Source organism: Siniperca chuatsi, linkage group LG20, assembly GCF_020085105.1.
Source record: "Siniperca chuatsi isolate FFG_IHB_CAS linkage group LG20, ASM2008510v1, whole genome shotgun sequence".
In the NCBI taxonomy this organism is placed as follows: Eukaryota; Metazoa; Chordata; class Actinopteri; order Centrarchiformes; family Sinipercidae; genus Siniperca; species Siniperca chuatsi.
The window spans coordinates 13,897,061-13,917,790 of record NC_058061.1 but is presented as its reverse complement, the minus strand read 5'-3'; the positions used below and the strand labels follow the sequence as shown (position 1 = coordinate 13,917,790).

Sequence of the window (20,730 nt, the reverse complement as noted above, 5' to 3'; positions counted from 1 at the left end):
TTACGTTTAATGGGCGGAGAGGTATGGGAGCCTATCTGATGGTAAAAATTCTGAATGTATCTAATATAAATTGCAGTGTTTTAACGTGTGGATGTGATATATTTTGAATAAATTCATTAACAAATTCGTGGCGTATCTTACCTTTTTTTCCACAGTAAAATGAAAAGGCTTCTCTTGTTACACTGTCAATTTTATATTAGATACTGAGATGATTAACGCCAGTATGAGTGAAACTATTATTCAGAGCAACTATCCTCACGCATTTCCAGTCCTGAAAAAAATCTTAACTCAAGGTCCACTTACTAGATTTTTCTGGAGCTTTCAACTGCATCTCACAGTTTTCTTCAGTTGTTATATTATAAGGTGGTGAGTTTTCTGATGTGGATGAAGTAACCTCATCTGGGTGACAAGAGCTCCATCAGCTGAGGAAAAGCATTTGAAAGTTCTGAAAAACCTCTGGCCGAGGAAAACTATAAGATGCGATTGAAAGCTCCAGGAAAAACTAGTAAGTAGACCTTGAGTAAAAAATGTTTTATATTAGTTCCCAAGGTCAAGAATTTACTTTCATGCTCGTTTCTCTTATATTTTGCAACTTTCATCTTGTTTGAGAATAATGACCATTTAGGTTCATGTTATTATTATTATTATAGCAAATAATTCAAATAATGTTTGCATCCAGATGGTTAAACTATCTAAAGCTGTAACTTTTTCGCCATTAGTGCTAGGTAAAAGAAACAGCCACATAAAATGAACAGACATCATTTTAACTTAGAAACTAAATAGACACACACATGAATTTAGGGTTTATTATTGTAACCATAACAATAAGGTGGATCTCTCTTTATTTTGACCATCACTTCAATCATAATTGTTCTTTTTATCACAGGCAATAGTTATAATAGTGCACTTTTATATTTAAATTATGATACAGACATTTCTTTTTTTAAACACCTTATTCTACTGACCCTTATGAATGGAGAATAGTTTACAATCTTAGCCAGAATTGGGTCAATGAAAGTGAAGGTGATGTGGTGATGAGAAAGATGAAACTGGTGATGGTGAGCAATCAAAGAGTGTGTACGGACAGTGAGGCAAACAACTTTGTACAGTTTCTCTTGTGATAATGGCTACGCAACAGGTGAGGAGGCAGACAGACAGGTCAAAGGGGGAAGGCATAAAAGCAAGCGATGAGGCCAATTAGCAAGCATTCAATGTGTGTGAGAGAAATTATATGCCTGTTAGGGTTTGGTTATGGTCATTAATTTCATATTCCTGGGTCAGTCGAAATCTCCGTATGTAATCAGCTCAAAATGCATCTGCGGCAAAGTTTTCAGCTCACTCACCCATCATCCACCCGAATCACACACACACATTCCAGTTACCAGAGATAAGCATGATAAAACAGATGTGAGATATAAACAAAGATCATTAGAGAAGTAAGATGACAGCAACTTGTCAGTACTGCTATCAAAGTCGTTCTTTTGTGTGGAACGAAGCGCTAAAAAAGTGGTAATGAGAAATGAAATAGAACAAGTTTCTTGAATTGGCTCGATATATTTTTGTTGGCAAATCTAGATTGTAAATGAATACATTACACAAACAACCACGTGACCAAATAAATACATAAATAAATATAAATAAATAAATAAATGGATAGTTAAGTGGACAAATATAAAAACAAAAACAAAATACCAGTAAAATAAACAGAACTGTAGCATGTATCTCTCTGAAAACATTCTGCACTTTTGTTGCATATTGTGCTGTATGGAAGACTGGTGATGAACATCGACTAGTCTGATAGAGTGCTGGAGTAATACATGACTGTCCGAGATGCTACGTCTGCTTGCAGAATGGTGCGACTCTCAGGGATGAGCGTGGGTGCAGTGATGGACTACTTGGCTTGTTGGTGAACACTGAAGTGAGAAGCAAGGGGTTAGGAGACTCTTTGCTTGCTTCCAAATTTGGAGGCCTGTTCAACAAGGAATTGACATCGCAAGCCTTTTTAGTCCGGCATTATGAAAATGTCCATTGATGAATTTCCTTTGTGTTTTTTTGTTTTTTTTATTTTGTTCTGAGTCAGTAGGTGAATACGATGGCAATAGGAGACAAGCTCAACAAGAAAGGTGGCTTCTGTTTGATCCACAGGCCAGGAATGCTCTTCTCATTCTGGGTACAAACAGCTGTGATGAGGTTCATGGAACTATTCACGCATAGTGTTTTTTTTTTTTCATATAGTAATGTTCATATTTCTGTTCAAATCAAAAATACTTTTCTTCAGAGCAACAGGGGTCCAATGCGAAAATCTTAGATGCATTGTGTCATATTGTCTCTGAGTAAAAAGAAAATACAAAAGAATCAAAACATTTAACTTCAAACAGATGCCTGCTAAAAAGCAACTGGTCAGCTTCCCCTCTCCAACACTGTAGAGTGTTTTCAGTAACTGTCTTTACTGCTATCACTCTGCTACTGACATCCTCAAAAAAAATATGTAAACATAAATAAAATAAATAAAAAAATATTTTTTCACATTCACTTACTTAGCTTACTTTGTTGGTTTTCTTTACCTCAGGAGAAGACACTGCTGGAATTCCAGGATGTAGTTTCTCCTGAGAAAATTAGGACCTTTTGTTCAGCTCATCACCACTCACTGAAGTGGTAGCAGGTTGCTAACGCTTTCATCTGCCGAGATACATCTATATTTCTTTCAGTATGGATGGGCAATTGCATGTTGCTTGATAATGATATGAGCGTACTAGTTAATTTTAAGAGTAATCTTGAGAACCATCACAAGACTGGTATTTCTTTTTGGTGTCAGATACTGTACTACAATGATATGGTAGACTAGCCTATCTGATCATTTCAGCATCCTTTAGCAGGCTGATTTGCTAACTGGCATGCACATTAGCACTTCAAAATTCCTAGTTTGATCTGTGAAGCTGTATCTATAATGGATACCAAACTGCTCATTCACAAATTATTTTTTTCATTAAAGGGTGATTCCTTAACACTCATTTAAGGGTAAGAATCCTTGGTGATCCAAAAGACTGAAAGAATGTCGAGTTGGAAAAAAAAAGTATGATGGGGAAAAGGCTCAATCCTTGCTATGGTCGAGCACCTTCAATAATGTAGTCAAGGAAGAATAGGAGTAGCTCATGGCTTGCAGGGATACTTGGAGATGAAGTTATACTGTCTTCTTTCCGGTGTAGTTCAGGCATCCTGCTGCATGGTCTCACTTTCTATCCTACGGTTGGGATTGGGTTCCATTGGAGGACAGCAGTCGGGTTCTCTCTTTCGCCGAGCCTCTGCGCTGCAGAACTCCCCCGCTGCCTCCTATGCCTCCACCATCTGCTCGGTCGCCCCACTCACACCTGTCACCCCCACCCTCTGAGCGCCTCGAGTTTTGGCGGGTGGGGGTCCCATGGGGCCGGCCGTTCTTCTCATCTGGGAAGGGATCAGGAGAGGCGGACAGGAAAGTCACTCTTAACGTATACATACAGTGTCTATGGGTCAGGGCCAGAAATGAATGAAATGCAAGTGTAATTAAATATGAGTGGGGTGAGCCTGAAAATGAGCACTATCCTTTTTTCTTTCTGTTCATAAGTCATAAGTTGAAGCTACCTCAGCCACCGTAGGTGATGTCTATGACCTTTTAAGCGCATTCTTAGCAATCAGAAAAAAAGAGAGAGTAGTGAATACAACCATGTCCTTAGCCTGCATTAACTGACATTAAGCAGACAACAATGGAAGTTAATGCTAATCCACACAAGCCACTGCTTGAAAAAAATTTAAAAATGTAATATTCATATAGTCAGAAAGATTAGATTGGCAGACAGATTGGTTTTGGACAGACGTTGCTGAAAACAGCACCATCCTCTTCTGAAAATACTGAAAGACGTTTCCAGCACAAGGAAAGAAGTATGGGTCATGTGGTTTAGAACATAAAATTAAAGATATTTCAAAAGAAAAAATTAAGTGTTCACTTGAAAATATGCAAAAGAAAAACACATAAAAAAGAAAATCGTCTCATCGTTAAATAGGACTGCCCCTGTGCATACCTAGATGAATAAAGTCAATGGGGAAAAATGTTAATTTTTTACTCTGGTGTGTGCACAAGTGTGTATAAGCAGTCTCACCAGATAGGGCTTGCACCATGGGTTGATCATGGGAACTGAGAAGCTGAGCTTGAATCGTTTCCACCACTCGTCTGAACCTGCGACTCGGACCTGGAGATGCACAAAGACACGCCCATGTAACTTGGGCTAGATATCGTTGCAAAAATAATGATATATGTGCTAATATGATACTTGAGTTTCAGTAACAACTATATTATTTTCAGACCACATTTTGCTATATTTAAGATTTTGTTTTGACAAAAAAAACTTTTTTTAATTTGGTAAAATTAGCCAAACTTCTCAGATGCATCAGTGACCAAAGTCTTCACAAAATACAGCCTTAAAATAAAGTATTAAAAGTAACAAAATTATGATTTGATTCAGGAAATGTCTGATCACAGAATAAGTAAACAAGACTAGGGTTCTGACCAAGCATTTAGTGCCAACTTTCAGTACTTCAAATATGGTTAATTTAAATAGTTTTTATTTTTTATTTAAAGGAATAGTTAAACATTTTAGGAAATACACTTAATCACTTTCTGGTAGAGAGTTAGATAAGAAGGTTGATACAACTCTCATATCGGTCTGTTTCGAAAGGGTTCTTCCTGAAGGGCTAAGGTTACACCCAGAACCATTTGCTTCTGAAGAACCCTTTTTTGAAGAAAGGGTTCTTCAAGGGTTCTTTGTAAGACTAAGGGTTCCATTAACAACCAATTCCATCCAAAGAACCCTTTTTGGAAGAAAGAGTTTGTCAAGGATTGTTGAAAGCATAGGTGTTAAAAGATCCTCACCCTCAATTATCTGTGTGATGGCCCACATTTCCCATCATGGCTAGTGCTAGACTGAGTAGTTTGTTAAGTTAGCTGTTTTATGTTCCAAAATGCAAATATTACTTTTTGTTAGAGTTTGTAATGTGTCTGTTCAGAACATGGTGGTTTATGTGATATATTTTTAACAAACTTAAAGAGATGATGCAGGAAGGCAGAAGTGGAAAAAGGATAAACACAGTGCCTCCCTTGCTTCTCTAAAAAGCCTAATGTCCACTTATCAGTATAAAATCAAAGAAGCAAGGAACACCTATTTTTCAGACCTGATCACTAGACAGGGTCACATTTCAGAATCCTTTTTAAAACTATAAATTCTGTCACTGGTCCTCCGCCTAGCCAGCCAGTTGAATGCACTCCAGAGAGTTGTGAGGCTTTTCTTAATTACTTTCATAATAGTGGAGATTCGGCAGCATTTTAACACTGATCTCAGAGAGCATGATGTGGACTCATGCCCACCTTCAACATTAACCCACTTCAATGAAATCTCTCTGTCAACCCTGGAATGCACTGTTGCACTTTCAAAATCATCTACCTGCCCTTCGGACTGCATTCCCACTTAGTTTTTAAAAGCTGTATTTTAGATGGTTGGTCCAGATATTTTAGCCATTATTAACTGCTGTCTGTCTACTGGCATTTTCCCCTCCAATTTTAAACATGCCACTGTTTACCCCCTTTTAAAGAAGCCCTCTCTAAATCCCTCTGTTTTAAGTAATTTTAGACCCATCTCCAAGCTGCCATTTTTATCAAAGATTTTAGAAAACGTTGTCTCCACTTAACCAATTTCTTTTATGAATAACAATCTAATCTTTGACCAGTGACCTACTGCTTGCAGCCAACACTGGCTTGTACACCATTTTAATTCTCCTTGGCCTCTCCTCAGCCTTTGACACAGTGGACCATGATATCTTAATCAACCATCTGAAGAACTATGTTGGTATCAGTGATGTGGCTCTGGATTGGTTTATCTGTCGAACAGGTCTTTCTCTGTAGTGCTTGGAGATGCCTCCTCCTCTCGTGCTCCTCTATTTTGTGGGGTACCCCAAGGATATATTTGGGGTCCCCTCCTGTTTACCATATACATGCTACCCCTGGGTCAAATCATGCGTAATCATGACATTGACTTCCATTTTCTGAGTTCTCAGACCATTTTTCACAATTGAGAATGACCTACGGATGGGAGCCGAAACGTCTTGATTCTGAAAACAGTGTCCAGATGACTACGATTGAAACCTTTTCTACGATGGAACATTCCTGGATGAATGAGGGACCACACCGTTTTATTGACTTCCATTGCTATGCAAATGACACGCAATTGTATGTCCCAATAAAGTCTGGTACCACGGATATATCCTGTATTATGTCCTGCCTACAGAGATTAAAAACTGGATGTCCAGAAATTTTCTGCAATTGAACGACTCCAAATCAGAGGTAATTATAACTACCCCATGTGGCCCCAGTAGTAGCAGCATTATTAATCTCTCCTCTAGTCTGGGTGCCTTATCTGGTAATGCTCGAAAAAGAGGCCCGCAACCTAGGTGTCATTTTTGATTCAGAATTGTCTTTTGATGCTCAGGTGACTAAAGTGGTGCAGTCCTGCTTTGCACAACTGAGACAGGTAATCAATATCAGGTCATTCCTTTCCTCTGCAGACTTAGAAAAGGTCATCCATGCTTTTATCTCTTCCAGACTTGACTATTGCAACACACTTTATTCTGGTATCAGCAGAGACAAAATGCTGCTGTCAGGCTTTTAACATGTACTAAGCGATCACACTACACCAATCCTCGCTGCCCTTCATGGGTAACCTGTGAGTTTTAGAATTGATTTTAAGCCTTTACTGCTTGTTTTTAAAGCCTTGAACAGTCAGGCTCCTGCCTATATCTGTGATCTGCTAACTCCCTATGAGCCTGATCGCTGCTTGGGATCCTCTGGCAGGGCCCTGCTTATGGTTCCAAAATCTCGACTTGTTACTAAAGGTGACTGGGCTTTTGTGGTCCGGACCCCTCAGCTGTGGAACTCTCTGCCTGAGGATCTCAGGAAGGCAAACACGGTATCCTCCTTTAAATCTCTTCTTAAGACTCACTTTTATCGTATGGCTTTTTCTTAATCTGATGGTATTTGTTGTAATTATTTAAACTAATTTATCATGTTTATATCTTAAGTTCTGGGTCTTAGTTGTTTTTATTATAGGTTTTTATTGTAAAGCACTTTGTAACTTTGTTTTGAAAGGTGCTATATAAATAAAGTTATTATTATGTTGGCATTGTCATTTTTGTGCTGGTTTTAACCGTTAGTGTGATGGCTGTTACATTTCTGTTTATTTCTTGAGCTGTATTTTACCACTATGTTTATAAATTACTTGTCCTCTGTGTTGAATGTCATTAAATGGTTGACATTGCATAGAGCTGTCTCTCATTCTGTGCTGCCTGCCACAAAATGACTAATTACACTTATCAAACAGAGAGAATTAGAAACAAATGCCTGCCTGTAATACAAGCCTGTTTCAAAGGCCTGTTACATTCTGCAGTTGAGGTAAATAAAATTCCGGGTCACTATTTGAGAAAAAACAGTATGCATTTCACCTAGATGAAACCCTTGGAATATAAAAGAGTTATTGGTAGAACCCCCTGGGTGGGTTCTTGTTACCCCCCTCAGAAGGTGGAAAGGTTCTGGATAGAACCCCCACAGAGGGTTCTGGGTGGAACCACAACATCATAGAAGGGTTCTCTGTAGAACCTCTGATAGGGGGTTCTGGGTGGAACCTTTCACAGATGGTTCTAGGTAGAACCCTCTGAAAGGGGGTTCCAGGTGAAATCTTTATAAATGGTTCTACCAGGAACCAAAAAGGGTTCTCCTATGGGGACAAGCTGAAGAATGGTTCTAGTTAGCACCTTTATTTCTAAGAGTGCAGGTATAACTAAAGGTTTAATTAAAATTCCCAATTGAAGGGGTTAAATGTCCACTCTACTTGCCTGATATGAGGGTGAACGTCACGCTGTAGATTCCTGTCTCCCTCCTGCCCTCCCTCTCGGTCCTCTCCCTGTCTCGCTCTCTCTCGCCCTCGGAGAAAGCAATGTCCACCTGGAATTTGACGGGCTTCTGGAAGACGGAGGGGCCGCCGGAGGACTTGTACTCGGCCCGAAAGCTGGTCTGGGAGAGGACGCTGTGACTGAGTGATGGGATCTGTGTGGTGGGGAGACAGAGAAGAAGCAGAGAGACCGACAGACTTACGAGGCGGGAGAGGTGCGGGGGCCAACGTGAGTATAGGGAGACAAAGGGTGAGGGTGAGGAGAAGAGAGAGAGTGAGCCATTGGTGAAAGCAAAGTGATCTATCAACGTGCCACGAGTGAGCAAGATTGAAATAAAGAGAAAACTGAAATAATGAAAGAAATGAAGTGCATACAGTATGAGAGTGTGTGTGAAGCTTTGCCAGTGAGAGCCATGCTTTCTACATACAAGCTTTGATAGTGAGAGGCGTGAAAGACAGACCACATCAGATACTCACAGACAGGAAGGCGTGGACGATGTCGGCTTTGACAGAACTCAGAGGTTTGTCTCTGATCACCACAAAGATCTGCTCCTCTTTCTCCAAGCCAATGAAGTTCCCAAACCACGATTTCTTAGCCAGCCTGGTAGGCAGACAAAAAAATTTACAGTATGAGCAAATACACAAAGCCATAGAAAACATCCGAGAGCACAAACACACAGCTTTATATTGTGAAAACAAGTGATACCTCAGCAATAATTTATCTCAAGGAGTGTGACTTACTCAGGGCTGGATTCTGGTGTTAGACTGGACATGTCTTCTGATGTGGGAACTAAAAGAGACAAATCACTCTTAAAATTAAAATTTGTGTACAATATTAGATCTTTAGCTGGAAGCTAGAGGAAAAAAATAACTGAGATATAATCCATTGACATTATAGAGGTCTGGCGTACTGTATGCTGAAACAGAAAATACATTTTTTACCAGTGTTAGAGCAGAGGAAACCTTTTGAAACTGATGACCTACTTTAGTCTAGTTGTTCCATACCTGTGCAGATACTGGTGCATCTGTAAAAACAGGACATAACTCCTACATAATATTAAAACAAAACTCACCTTGCAGTTTACGACGATGGAAACGGGGTGAGCCTAGCAGGTTGTTCTTGAAAGAATTGAGGCGAGTCCTCCAGTGGGCAGAGCTGCTGGCCGCCATGCCGCTTCCCCCTCCTGGGCTGGAGGGTGGGGTCAGAGACAGCGAGCCCACCCCTCCCCCTCCCTCCGCCCGCGACGAGGACGAGGATGAGGAAGAGGAGGGCGGGGTGGAGGAGGGGTGGTGAGGGTGGTGGACAGGGGTACCCAAGGGTGTGGGCAACGGAGAGCCCTGGGGAGTGACCTGCGGCACAGAGTGGGCAGAGTTTGGGTAGAAGCTCTTAGTCACTGACTTTAGGACAGAGGACGAGGGGAAGAAGAAACGGGGGATGGGTGACAGGAGCGGAGAAGGGGAGGGTGAGCGGGAGGATGGGTTGTGCAGAGGCAAGGATTTGATGGGCTGTAGATGGGGTCGGTCGGCAGGTCCCTTGGTGGGCAGAGTCTGGGTCTTTGGGTTGGGGGGAGCTTTGGGCTTGTCATGAGCCCGTGCTGAGCGAGGAGTAGTGATGCTTCCCTGTTTGGGCTCCTTTGTGAGGGGGGTAGCGGTGGCAGAGGTGACGTCAGATTGGCTGAAAGTGAAGACGGGGCTCTGATAGGACTGGGGAGTGGGTTTGTGGGGTGGGAGAGATGGATAACAAGAAAGAGAGGGGATGGAACATGGAGAAAGGATGGAAATGAATATCATGCTTCATGACAAGAAAGAGTGCATCTTGTGAGTAGTGAAAGTGTCAAATGCAATACCAGCAGTGCTGACTATAAAAGCTTTAATTTTAATTAATCTTATCTGAGTGAGGGTTTAGTGACAGTTGTGGCAGTGACAGGGTTAAGAATGCAGTGACAAAGGACTGTGGCAGTGAAGGTGTTATTGTGCAGTAATTGATGGCAGTTAAGGTTAATTAATTTACCATCTATGGACTGTTTAATACAGTTCTGAACATGAGAAACCCAGGAAAGCAAACTATCCCATAAACAAAAATAATTAATCTAATTTATGTATGTTAATTTTCTTAACAATTGTGCATACAACTAGTTCATGCATGGTGAGGAAGAGAAGTGACATGAAGACAGAAGAAAAATGTCACGCAAACCTCCTGTTGGGTGAAAGATTTAATCTGAGCAACTGGTGTTGTGATGATGTGTAAAAATGACTGAGGCGCTTGATAAATGGATATTTTAGGAGGCTGTGAAGTGTGGTTAGAATTTTTTAAAGCAGTTTAATGCAGGGGTGGGCGATATCAGCAAAAAAAATGTTGTGATACTTATCAAAGCATACCAATATCGATAGTTTACAATATAATTAGTAAAGCATTCAAAATCACATGTAAAAAAGTTAAACACATGTTCATGCAATTGAGTCTAATGGTTTTTATGGTTAAAAAACCCCCAATGATTTTAAAACAACATGTAAAGTATTTCAAATCGAATTCTAGGATAGATAGATATTGGTCAAATTTAACTTTTCTGTCATTTGGCCATGAGAACTTTGAACCACAATATGTTGATGTGGGAATATTGTCATGAAAGTTATGAAGAGATCATAACTAATAATAGTAAATTATTGTCCAGTCCAAGCTTAATGTCAGCAATACCTTAAAATCCCAAACTACAGATGGTTTACAATACCGTTGCCACCAAACATGATAACATGGCCTAAATATGAGCACAGTATACACTCTGGGCTGCAATGGAAATGCTAACCCTGTTGACTCAGGTTTACAATACAACAAGTCTGTCTTAAAACAATAGTCAGGTGACTATATATTCCCATATAATAATTGAAACAGTTTTTGCCTGCTGTAATCATTCCTCCTGTTCATACTGGCTCTTCCTAATTCGCTTTCAACGTAAGTGATGGGGGACAAAATCCACAGTCCTTGTTCTGTGTAAAAATGCTTCGTAAAGTTTATCTTAAGCTAATATAATTCCCTCTTTGTGTTTCCCCAAACAGTGTTTCCTTGCTGAGCTCCAGTAGAGTAACACAAAGAGGGAATTCTATACTAAAACTAAGACTCTAACTTTAGATGCTCATTTAAGAGATCTTTTCAGAATCAGAATCAGAAATACATTATTGATCCCCGAGGTGAAACTCTTTTGTTACAGCAGCTCACTATCACGTCAGTGCACAAATGGCCAGTTTTAATGGCCAGTATAAACCGGAGGAATGATTACAGCAAGCAAAAACTGTTTCAAGGCTCATATGGGCACCCGAGTATAGACTCAAAAGATTATGAACCTATCCTTTAACTGTAGAGCTACTAGGTTACAGCGAGGAGTTAAATAATACAAATTAATGTCGGAAATGTAATATTTTATAATGCATGCTTGTATCATGTTTACAGACAGTGCAGGTAATCAAAGCAGCAACAGTTATGTGTGTACAGTTTGTTAAAAATTGGCCAACAGGCCCTTACCCTGGGACTGCTGAGAGGGCTGGAGGAGAGACCAGTTGATGCTCCACTGACTGAGCGAGACCTGATAAAGAGACCAGAGGTCAAAAAATACACAGAATTCAGCATTTAGTCTCACATAAGAAACTGTGTGAGACTGAATGCATTCTTGGTATGCAACGTTTACTGTATATGTGTAAGCATAATATACTGTACCTCTGGCTGTGTGCAGCTGTGTCCAGAGCCCTGCGAGGCGGGGTAGGAGACCCCTGTTCGGTAACACTCAGCACCTCCAGGCTTTTCCTCTCTGGGCGGCAGCGGCCGTGGCGCGTCAGCATAGGAGAGTCAACGCGCTTTCGAGGAGGGTCTGCTGAGAGACGCCACCATAAAGTTAACACAGGATTCAATTTTAGCAGTTTAAAGCTTATGTAAAAGTTGCATTTAAAACATGCATGTACGATACGTGTGAAACTGCCTTAAAGAAATAAGACCACTCTCAAAAAGATTGTTTGTTTCTTTCCAATGGCAGTGGTATTGTTAAAGTGTTTCTCAAAATAAAAAACACATTTCTAATAAATCCTATTGCTTCCTGCTCGTAAGAGATGTTGCTGCGTCTTCACCATCCTGCTCCCTGTCGTCACTCTGTCACTATGCATTTAGTCTCTCTTTTGCAGTTCTGAAAAGTATGATTATATGGAAAGTGATTTTTCCACAGGCCTTTTCTCTCACTGCACCATCTGTGACTGTGATAAACTTAACTTCATTTGCATTGGCAGAATAGCTGCCCTCTCCCAGCTTTGTTCCATAGAGAAATCTTGCAGATGTCCTGCAAAGTCTGGTTTGAACATTGTAAAAGACAAATGTGACTTATTGGTAAAATGTTACACATAGTTGTATTAAAAATCCATCATTTAACATTATTTTCAAAGACAAAACTAGAGAGGCTTTTGCCAAAGCCAAACCCAACACAAGGGTACTTGGACACATACTTCTGTCTGTCTGGCTTCCATATTGCTTTATGTTTTAATGCCAATAGTGGAGATCACAGTAACTGATTACTAGGCTAATGGCTATTAGTGCAAAATATTTAATACAAAACTTAATAACCTTTAAAACATAATCTCAAATAATCCCAAATTCACTGTCAGAGGTAATTAGTACCTGCCTACGGTCACTCACAGACTGTAGCACAACTGCTTCTCAGAAACAGGCTGAGAAAAGCAGCTCCCTCCCTCGAGTGGGTCCCTCCTGCCCCCTAGTGACTGACCTACGTCATTGCGCGGAGGCAAGTCCTCATCCTCATAACTGGGGTAGCGCTCTTTCCTGTCCAGCAGTAGATAATAGATCATCTTCTCCTGGTTTTCTCTGAGACAAACAGAGAAACTCATTGCATGATATGTTAAAATTGGGAAAGAATGATATAGAAAGGAGCAATATGTGATTAGAACAGGTAATCCTGCTAAAAAGTCTGTGTAGAAAAAATGTGCAGGTTGTGGCAAGTGACTGTGCCACACAGTCACGATACTGAGTTTTAACAGTGCTCTTTCTTAGAGTGACAAAGGCTGAGAGACAAAGCCCTCAATACCACTTTGTTGTGATAAACCTGATTTTTTTTTTTTTTTTTTTTACTTTGAAGCTGACAAGGAGCATCTGACTGCACCATTACTTTGATATTTGTAAGGCTGCATCATATTTTTTGGGCAGGACATGAAAGCCCATTATCACGGGCCTTATCCTTTAGAGGATCTAGTCCCTGAATTTGGACACAGCTTCAGTCTAGCCACCATCTTGCATGTTTTAACCCTGTGGCAAGTCAGTCAACCTGACTCCGAACAGGAGTTTCACATGGCATGATAGAGAGGAAACCATATCCCTTCTCCGCTTTCAGACAGCGATCAAAATGTCTGTACACATTAAGTACATGAGTAAGGACTGAGTAACCAGAATTATAGTAACTCCTGTACACAATCCAATACAACAGTCCTGAAATTAATACTACCTTTGTAGAACTTATAATTTTGAATTGTTGTTGACACTGTGAGAATTGTTATATGTTTTTTAATATTTTGCTATTTTTGCTTGTTTTCTGTTGTTGTCCAATGTACTGTATTGTTATTGCGTCTTGCTTCTCCTCCATGTATGTAAATTAAGTAGACAAAATAGTATAAACACCTTTCCATATAATGCAGTTTTCAAATAATACCATACCATAGCCTCATAACTGTCAATTTAAAGTAAGGGAGCAGTGTGTTAATTACAAGGCTATTGCACTGCATTATGTTGCACAAGTGTTAGTGATAGTCATGCTAAGAGTTGAAAAAAATGCTTACTCTTCACATTGCAAATCACGTGTGAGCTTGACTCTGTCTCGGAAACAACCCAGCGAGTGCATGCTGTCCAACACATCTGGGTCCAGCTCAGTCAGGGACAAGATTCGCCTCACACACACTCGCCTGGGAGGAGGCTGCTCAGGACACGGCTCATTACGACCACCCCTGAGAGACACAATGTATATAATTAAATATGATGCAACATCACTTTAAATGAGTATTTCATTCAACAGTCAAGTATTTAAAAACAAACATATACTCACAGATACCAGGCATGTTTCTGGATGGCCTCTAGCTGTAAGGGGTGACAGGGCAGATGGGGCCATTAGTTTCTACAGTCTGTTAACAGCCAGATGGCCACAGTGCTGTGCTATGTAAACAGTTCACACCAGATACTTTTTTTTTACATGCACAAAAGACACCTCATCAGTTCTGAATATTGTATATTTATATCACAATTTGTAACTTTGCAATATTTATTATTTTAGAGAATATAACAGAAAAGCGTGCATCAATAAGTGTGCTGGAGAAATGTTATAGAACCACTTATAAATGAAACACTGACATTCTGATTGCACTTTAATACAATAAAGAAACATCCTGGCGTGAATGCACCTTAAACATACTGATGATGCAATCACCCAATGTAAATGCAACTGTGTCTCTAATGTCAACTATGCTCATTAAAATGCAGATCCAGCTACAAAAAGCAAAGGCAACGACAAGCAGGCAAATCTAAAAGTGATTTAAAACTAAAAATGATTCAATGACAGCAGTCTAATGAAGCTGCTCTCTTCAGTCCCTATATATTCAGAATGAAGGGGGAAGGAAAGAGAGGTGATCCTAATTCAATGTGGACAATTTAACACAGGTGTAAATCTGACTAAATAATCTCTGGACACAGTCTGCATATGAGACTTGTATTAATTCCAGGTGTTTAGGCACCATTCAAACCCCCTGTGTATGAGCCTGGTGTGAGCACAGTCTCGTACCGTGAGCCTCTTTTCAGGGTTGACCTCAATCATGCCCTTGAGCAGGGACTGGCAGTCCGGGGGGATGAAGTGGGGCATGTGGAACACCCCGCTCTTCACCTTCTCCAGGAGCTGGCGTAAATTGTCATGATCAAAAGGCAGGGCACCCTGCAGGAGAAAAAGAGGGGAAAAGGAGAAAGGAAGGAAAAACAGATGTGATAAAATAAACTTGACAAAAGGGGGAAGTAAGTAAGAACTACAAAGGGACCAAACTGTATTGTGAAAACAGGAGTAAAAGACTTACCACCAGTAGAGCAAAAAGGATGACCCCACAGCTCCACACATCTGCTCTCCGCCCATCATATTTCTCCCCCTGCCAAACACAGAATCCCCATGAATTCCCCACAAAACACAAATGAGCCACATTAATTGATAAATTCACTGAGATAATTTCAGCTCATTTAAGGCTTATCCAAGACTATATCCATTATAATCTAGCACTTAGTCAACCTCAGTCCAAAACACAGTGAAACCATCTTTGTATTTATAGAACTGGATAATCTTGTTGTATGCCGAGTGCCACCAAGAATCATTCTTACTAAAGACGAGCCTTCTTAAAAACAACCCAAGTGACAGACTCTATATTCCATTAAGACTTTTATGACTTTGAAACAATTAGTGATGTCTTTGTGTTTAGCTCATGTATTTGCCGCTAAATGAATAATTTATTAACATAATTTGCTCATTTATATTACAGGTACCAACATTTGAGGAAGACACCGTGCAAGAGCAGAACACTTACCCGTATAACTTCAGGGCAAGCATAATGTGGTGATCTAAAATGAAAGAGAAATGTGTTACAAGCAACACTACTATGCTTACAATTCTGGAAGAATGGGCAGTAATACTAGTAATAGTAAAACTAAAGCATGTACTCATACATAGGCAAATCTATAAGTGTTGATGTGATGTCTTTAACTTCTGTGGTAACTACTGTACTCTTTATTGTGAAGAATATATTATGTAGTATGCATGGATTTACATTGCAAGTTCCTGAAATACAAAATATGACCCCTTTTTTATGTGTGTACACATTATTTATGAGCACACTCAGAGTAGGTACTCACCCACAGCTGGTCTCTAACAGACTGTCTCCCACCTGTAGGGAGGCCATGCCAAAGTCAGCGATACGGATGTTGTTCTTTTCATCGAGGAGCAAGTTCTCAGGCTTCAGATCTCTGTGACTGCACAAATTCAATAGATACTATTAGTCTGCGTGGAATTTCAGCTGAACTGTAACTGCAAGGTTTTGAAAAAGTGGCTTTAATATTGGTTCATGCTACAGAAACAAGTTTTTCCACTCATTTATTGCTTGATATAATGTCACAAAAAGTGAATTTGTCTAAAAGAAATGTAAGAATGATAAGTGCCTGCAACCATCAAGTCAGTATTAAAGAGGAATGATCTATTTAAGATACATGTTTGCTGTTACGGACTAAGGCAGCAGTAACTTCAGACTTATTTTTGCCATGACACATCAAAATGGCATTGATTTGTTATTGTTTAATGAGAGGGCTATGCATTACAGTGGAGCCAAATGGTTTCTTATTTTCAGACCAAAGGCCTCCAAAGAGCTTAGGAAGTTAACAGAGGAATCCAAACCATCACCCTACATATGACCCACACCCCAATCTATGCAAAAACCAACCAGATGGAATGACTGTGGCAGAAATCCAAAGCAGAGATGATCTGCCTGAAGAACTTCCTGGCCTCTTTCGGAGTCAGCCGGCCCTTCTTCACCAGGTAGTCAAACAACTCTCCTCCTGACACATGCTCCAACACCAGGTACCTGTCGACATACGGGTACAACAGTGTGATTTAAAACCTTCATCTCTAAGAGACAGGAGGAGAGACAAAAGGAATAAATTAAGAATAACAATAAATCTAACCTCAGACACTCTTAAACTATTAGAAACCATACATTTATGATTTGGATTCTAGGACAACAATATTGAGATGAAATCTTGTCATTTATATTTTTTTATGTACTCACTTTCAGCCAACCTGCCTGTCTACTCCAACAGCTGTTTTATAACAGTGTTAAAACATTTTGGGGAGTATTTTTCCTCCTTTTTTCGAATAATAGTAGGAGATGAAGGAAAAGTGAGAGCAGATTAATTTAGTTCTTAGAGTAATATTTATACACATCCCACTTTACAGTTCAGTTTTCAGCAAAAAAGAAAAAACATGCAGGCTGCACTGAGCCCAATCGTGAGGCTCTTTTAAATGCAGAGGGAACTCACAGATATTTGTTATTCTCGTAAACATCATGCAGCTTCAACACATGCGGATGTTCAATCAGTTTCAGAATGGCAATCTCCCTCTCAACCTGGTTAGAGAGAAGAGACACATAAAGAAAAAGAGACAAAAATAAATGTTTTTGAAGCACCAGAACAGAGGTTGATTAATTAACTAATACAGGTGTTAAACATAGAGAATATGGAGCAGTTTGTGTACAGCATAACACAGCTTGCTATATAGAAAATTAGCATTGTTATCGTCACTGTGGGGATCAACCTCAACAGCGTCATACTGTACCTTCATCAGGACTGACTCAGACAGCTTCTCTCTGTTGACTATTTTGATGGCTACCTTCTGGCTCGTAATACAATGGACCCCGAGCTTGACCAGTCCTGAAAGACAGAACGAAAGAGAGGCAAAAATAAGTCAGACGGGCATGAGAGATATAAAGAGACATCATATACAGTATTTAATTCTACATAAAATAGTAGTTTTAAATATATTTTTATTCTAAGTTTTATCATTTTATAGTGAAAACAGTTTGGTGTACTCACCCGTCTGCCCCTTCCCCAGTGTTTTTTCCAGTCGGTAGGGCCCAACATATTGAGCTGACTGACTTAGAGACAGTTCCTTACTCATACTGCTCTTACTGGAGGCTATTATACTACTACTACTACTACTACTACTACTACTACTACTGCACTGTGGTTATTGCAATTACTGTGATATTATACAGCTTATACAGACGTTACTGTGGGATACAAGATGGTGCTTAACTTAGAAGGACTACCTTTTATTTCAGTGATAACACTGCTACTCTGAAGTTACTGGGTGAACGTGTAAAAAATGCACAAGTCAAACTGGTGCTGATTTACAACATCTGGATGATAAATGAGCATTCTTCATCTAAACCTGGTTAATAAACAGCTAAATACTTTTGCCTTTTTGTACAGAAGCAAGGTAAACATGTATAACATTGATATTTAACAAAACAGCTTGCTAGTGGTAGATTAAAGCAGAGAAACTGAGATGACAATAAGTTACTAGGCTGTTTTATGCGCTAAATACTGACCACTACCCTAAAGATAAACATGGCAAGGTAGGCAAACTAATGAGGTTTACTTCTGTACATTAGCTTATTTGTATAACTTGCACCGTGTTACATGTATGACGTTAACTATATATGACGGTTAATAAGAAAATCATCGCAGAGTAACGTTAACGTTATATAGCCTTAGAACAATCAAGTTTTTTCACGTCTGCTTCAAATATTTATGTCATTTGCTGGTTGAGTCCACCAACAAAACGTCAAATACGTCAAGTGGATGTTAGCACTGAAAATTAAATCAATTTAATTCTCTCAGTCAGGCCTGTTTTACAGGTGCAACAACATGCTATTTTAGCCTCGCAGCCACTCTCCCACACAGCAGCGAGGCTAGCTTAGCTTCAACGCCTTGACCAACGGCCGTCTCGCTCGCGCCGCCTGTCAAAAAAACCGACACCTCCTGAAGTTTCTAGGCATCGCCAAACGGTAAGATTTATCAGACGGCCGCCGCACTCTCACAATATTTCCTCGCGAAACAACCATCTTTAGCGTAGCGTAGTCCTCCCCCTCCCTATCTCTCCCCGTCTCTCCCTCTCTACATCCCTGCAAGTAGCGGATCACAGCATCTTCTCCTCTCTCCTTTGGCGTGCCCTCCTCCCTCACCGGCGGATACACAGGTAAAAAAACACAGATATCCGCAGATCAACCCGCACTATTATCGACTGCCTTGTTCCTCTCCTCACTTCTGATAATAGTGCAGGGTAAAGGCCCCCTGTATGATACTCCCTTCGGTTTTCTTGCCGTAAATCGATATTTTCTCTCTCCTCTTCCTTCCTTCGTCTCACTCGCATCAGCATCCGGGTCCCACTCTCTCTCCATCCTCTCTCCTCTCGCTTCTCCTCCCCCGCCCTCCTCCTCCTCCCGATCATCTTCCTCAAAAAACGCCTATCTCTACATTCACCTCAGCACCGGCCACACCGTGGGCCCCGTGAGCTGCTGCGGACACCTCCCTCACAGTTATTATGAAAGACATTTGTAAACATCGCCAGAGGCAGCGGAGCCAGAGGCGCTGCTTGTTAGGGGATGCTGGGGTGCTGGGGCCCGGCTCTGGCCTTTCAGAATCACTGGTGCCCCACAGGTGGTGTATTGTTTTCAATTTGATTTGAAATAAGGTGTCAAATTTGAGGTGGAGAAGAACTTAGAGGTGTAGGCCTACCTCAGAGAATTTAATGGCATGCAGCTGTGGAAGAAGCATTGGGATCTTTTACTTAAGTATAATGGAAATGCCTTAATGTAAAAAATATTCCATTACCAGTGGCTGAAAGTAAGTAGTAAATGTACTCAAATACGTTACTTAAGTACAATTTTGAAGTAAAAATTTTAATGCAGGATTTTTACTTGTAATGGATTATTTTTACATTGTGGTATTACTACTTTTACTCAATGATCTTACTACGTCTTCCACCCCTGTCCATTACAAGTAAAAGTCCTGCATTCATAATCATTTTACTCAAGTAGAAGTATTAGCAGCAAAATGTACAAATGTATCAAAAATAAAAGTATTCATTAAGTGGTAGAATTGACCCTGCTATACTATTGTTATTATTACTAGGCAAAAAGGATTTAAATGTTTTCTTTTGCTATTACAGAGCAGTTTAATCCATAAAAATATATCATAATTTATAAGATGACCATATGTTTTGTACCGTATGACCATATGTGACCATATGTTTTGTAAAAATGTAATTATTTCCCCCTGAAATGTAGTAGAGTAGAAGTATGAAGTAGAATAAAATGGAAATATTCAAGTAAAGTACCTCAAAGTTGTACTTTAGGACTTTCAACCACTAATCGTAGACCTATCTTCAAACTGCTTCTTTAAGATTTTCATGATTGCGTATTCATTTAGTTTAAATGTTCGCTGATATGCTGTTGTCACTGAAGACATGTCACAGTAGGAAAAGCACAGGTGTAAGTAATAAAATTAATGATGGCTGAATTCCATTTAGCTGCTTCAGTTTCAGGGTCCTGGTATGCTGGCTCGCTGTCACACTGCCATGGCTTACTGGGACACTCGAATAGAACAGAGCCATTGTTATGTTATTAGTGACTTAGTGACACCTGTGCTTTAGCTACTGTGACAAGTCAAAATGTCTGCTGTGAAAAAGGCCTATTACTTTAGTTGAAGACATTGTCGTAGTGGTTCATATAAAAAGGACATATTTTGCGTCACCTTCTACATAAATCCTCAGCTCCATTTTACATAACATCATTACAAATCTGTGTTTTTGTGAATGAACTACCAAATTCTTATGACACATGATACCAAGTAACACCAATGTCCCAGAAAGTGTCAAGTCACAGACCATGTTTCTGTTGCTTTCTATTGTCAATTATCAAATTATGGAAAAAAGATACCATAAGAAAATCTCTGCAGCAGCATACTGAAACCCGCACTAAAAAAATATTTTCTGATGAGCACACCTCATGGGTGACCCATCACACCTGATCTGGAGAAGAAACTGAAAAGACAAGTGTTGGGTGCTGATTTAAATGAATCACAGAGATGACAGTTTTATAAAAAAAAAAGGGTAAGTAGGACATTTGAATGTATCATCTGTAA

General features: G+C 39.9%; 1 protein-coding gene across 8 annotated transcripts; it reads right to left on the bottom strand.

The window, feature by feature from the left end:
• Positions 1–792: 792 nt before the first annotated feature.
• On the bottom strand, positions 793–19,147 carry brsk1a (BR serine/threonine kinase 1a). 8 transcript variants are annotated; one of them, XM_044179837.1, is made up of 19 exons: positions 17,617–19,130; positions 17,360–17,454; positions 17,065–17,150; positions 16,470–16,610; positions 15,889–16,005; positions 15,564–15,597; positions 15,066–15,134; positions 14,783–14,929; positions 14,054–14,085; positions 13,791–13,955; positions 12,728–12,825; positions 11,677–11,827; positions 11,485–11,545; positions 9,041–9,671; positions 8,709–8,757; positions 8,445–8,568; positions 7,912–8,122; positions 4,134–4,223; positions 793–3,441 (listed from the first exon to the last, which is right to left on the bottom strand). In XM_044179837.1, the coding sequence occupies exons 1-19, from the start codon at positions 17,699–17,701 to the stop codon at positions 3,242–3,244; spliced, it is 2,586 nt and encodes an 861-aa protein (XP_044035772.1). In that variant the 5' UTR covers positions 17,702–19,130; the 3' UTR covers positions 793–3,241. The 8 variants fall into 8 exon arrangements, with proteins under 8 accessions (XP_044035772.1, XP_044035765.1, XP_044035766.1 ...); XM_044179830.1 differs by having other exon boundaries at positions 793–3,453; positions 17,617–19,124; XM_044179831.1 differs by having other exon boundaries at positions 11,677–11,830; positions 17,617–19,123.
• Positions 19,148–20,730: the final 1,583 nt, after the last annotated feature.

Coding starts and splice junctions, on each gene's coding strand:
- brsk1a (XM_044179829.1), bottom strand. CDS start 17,701: ATGAGTAAGGAACTGTCTCTAAGTCAGTCAGCTCAATATGTTGGGCCC. Junction 16,006..16,469: donor TGCCACAGTCATTCCATCTG/GTTGGTTTTTGC, acceptor GAATTTGTGCAG/TCACAGAGATCTGAAGCCTG. Junction 4,224..7,911: donor GACGTTCACCCTCATATCAG/GCAAGTAGAGTG, acceptor GTGCATCTCCAG/GTCCGAGTCGCAGGTTCAGA.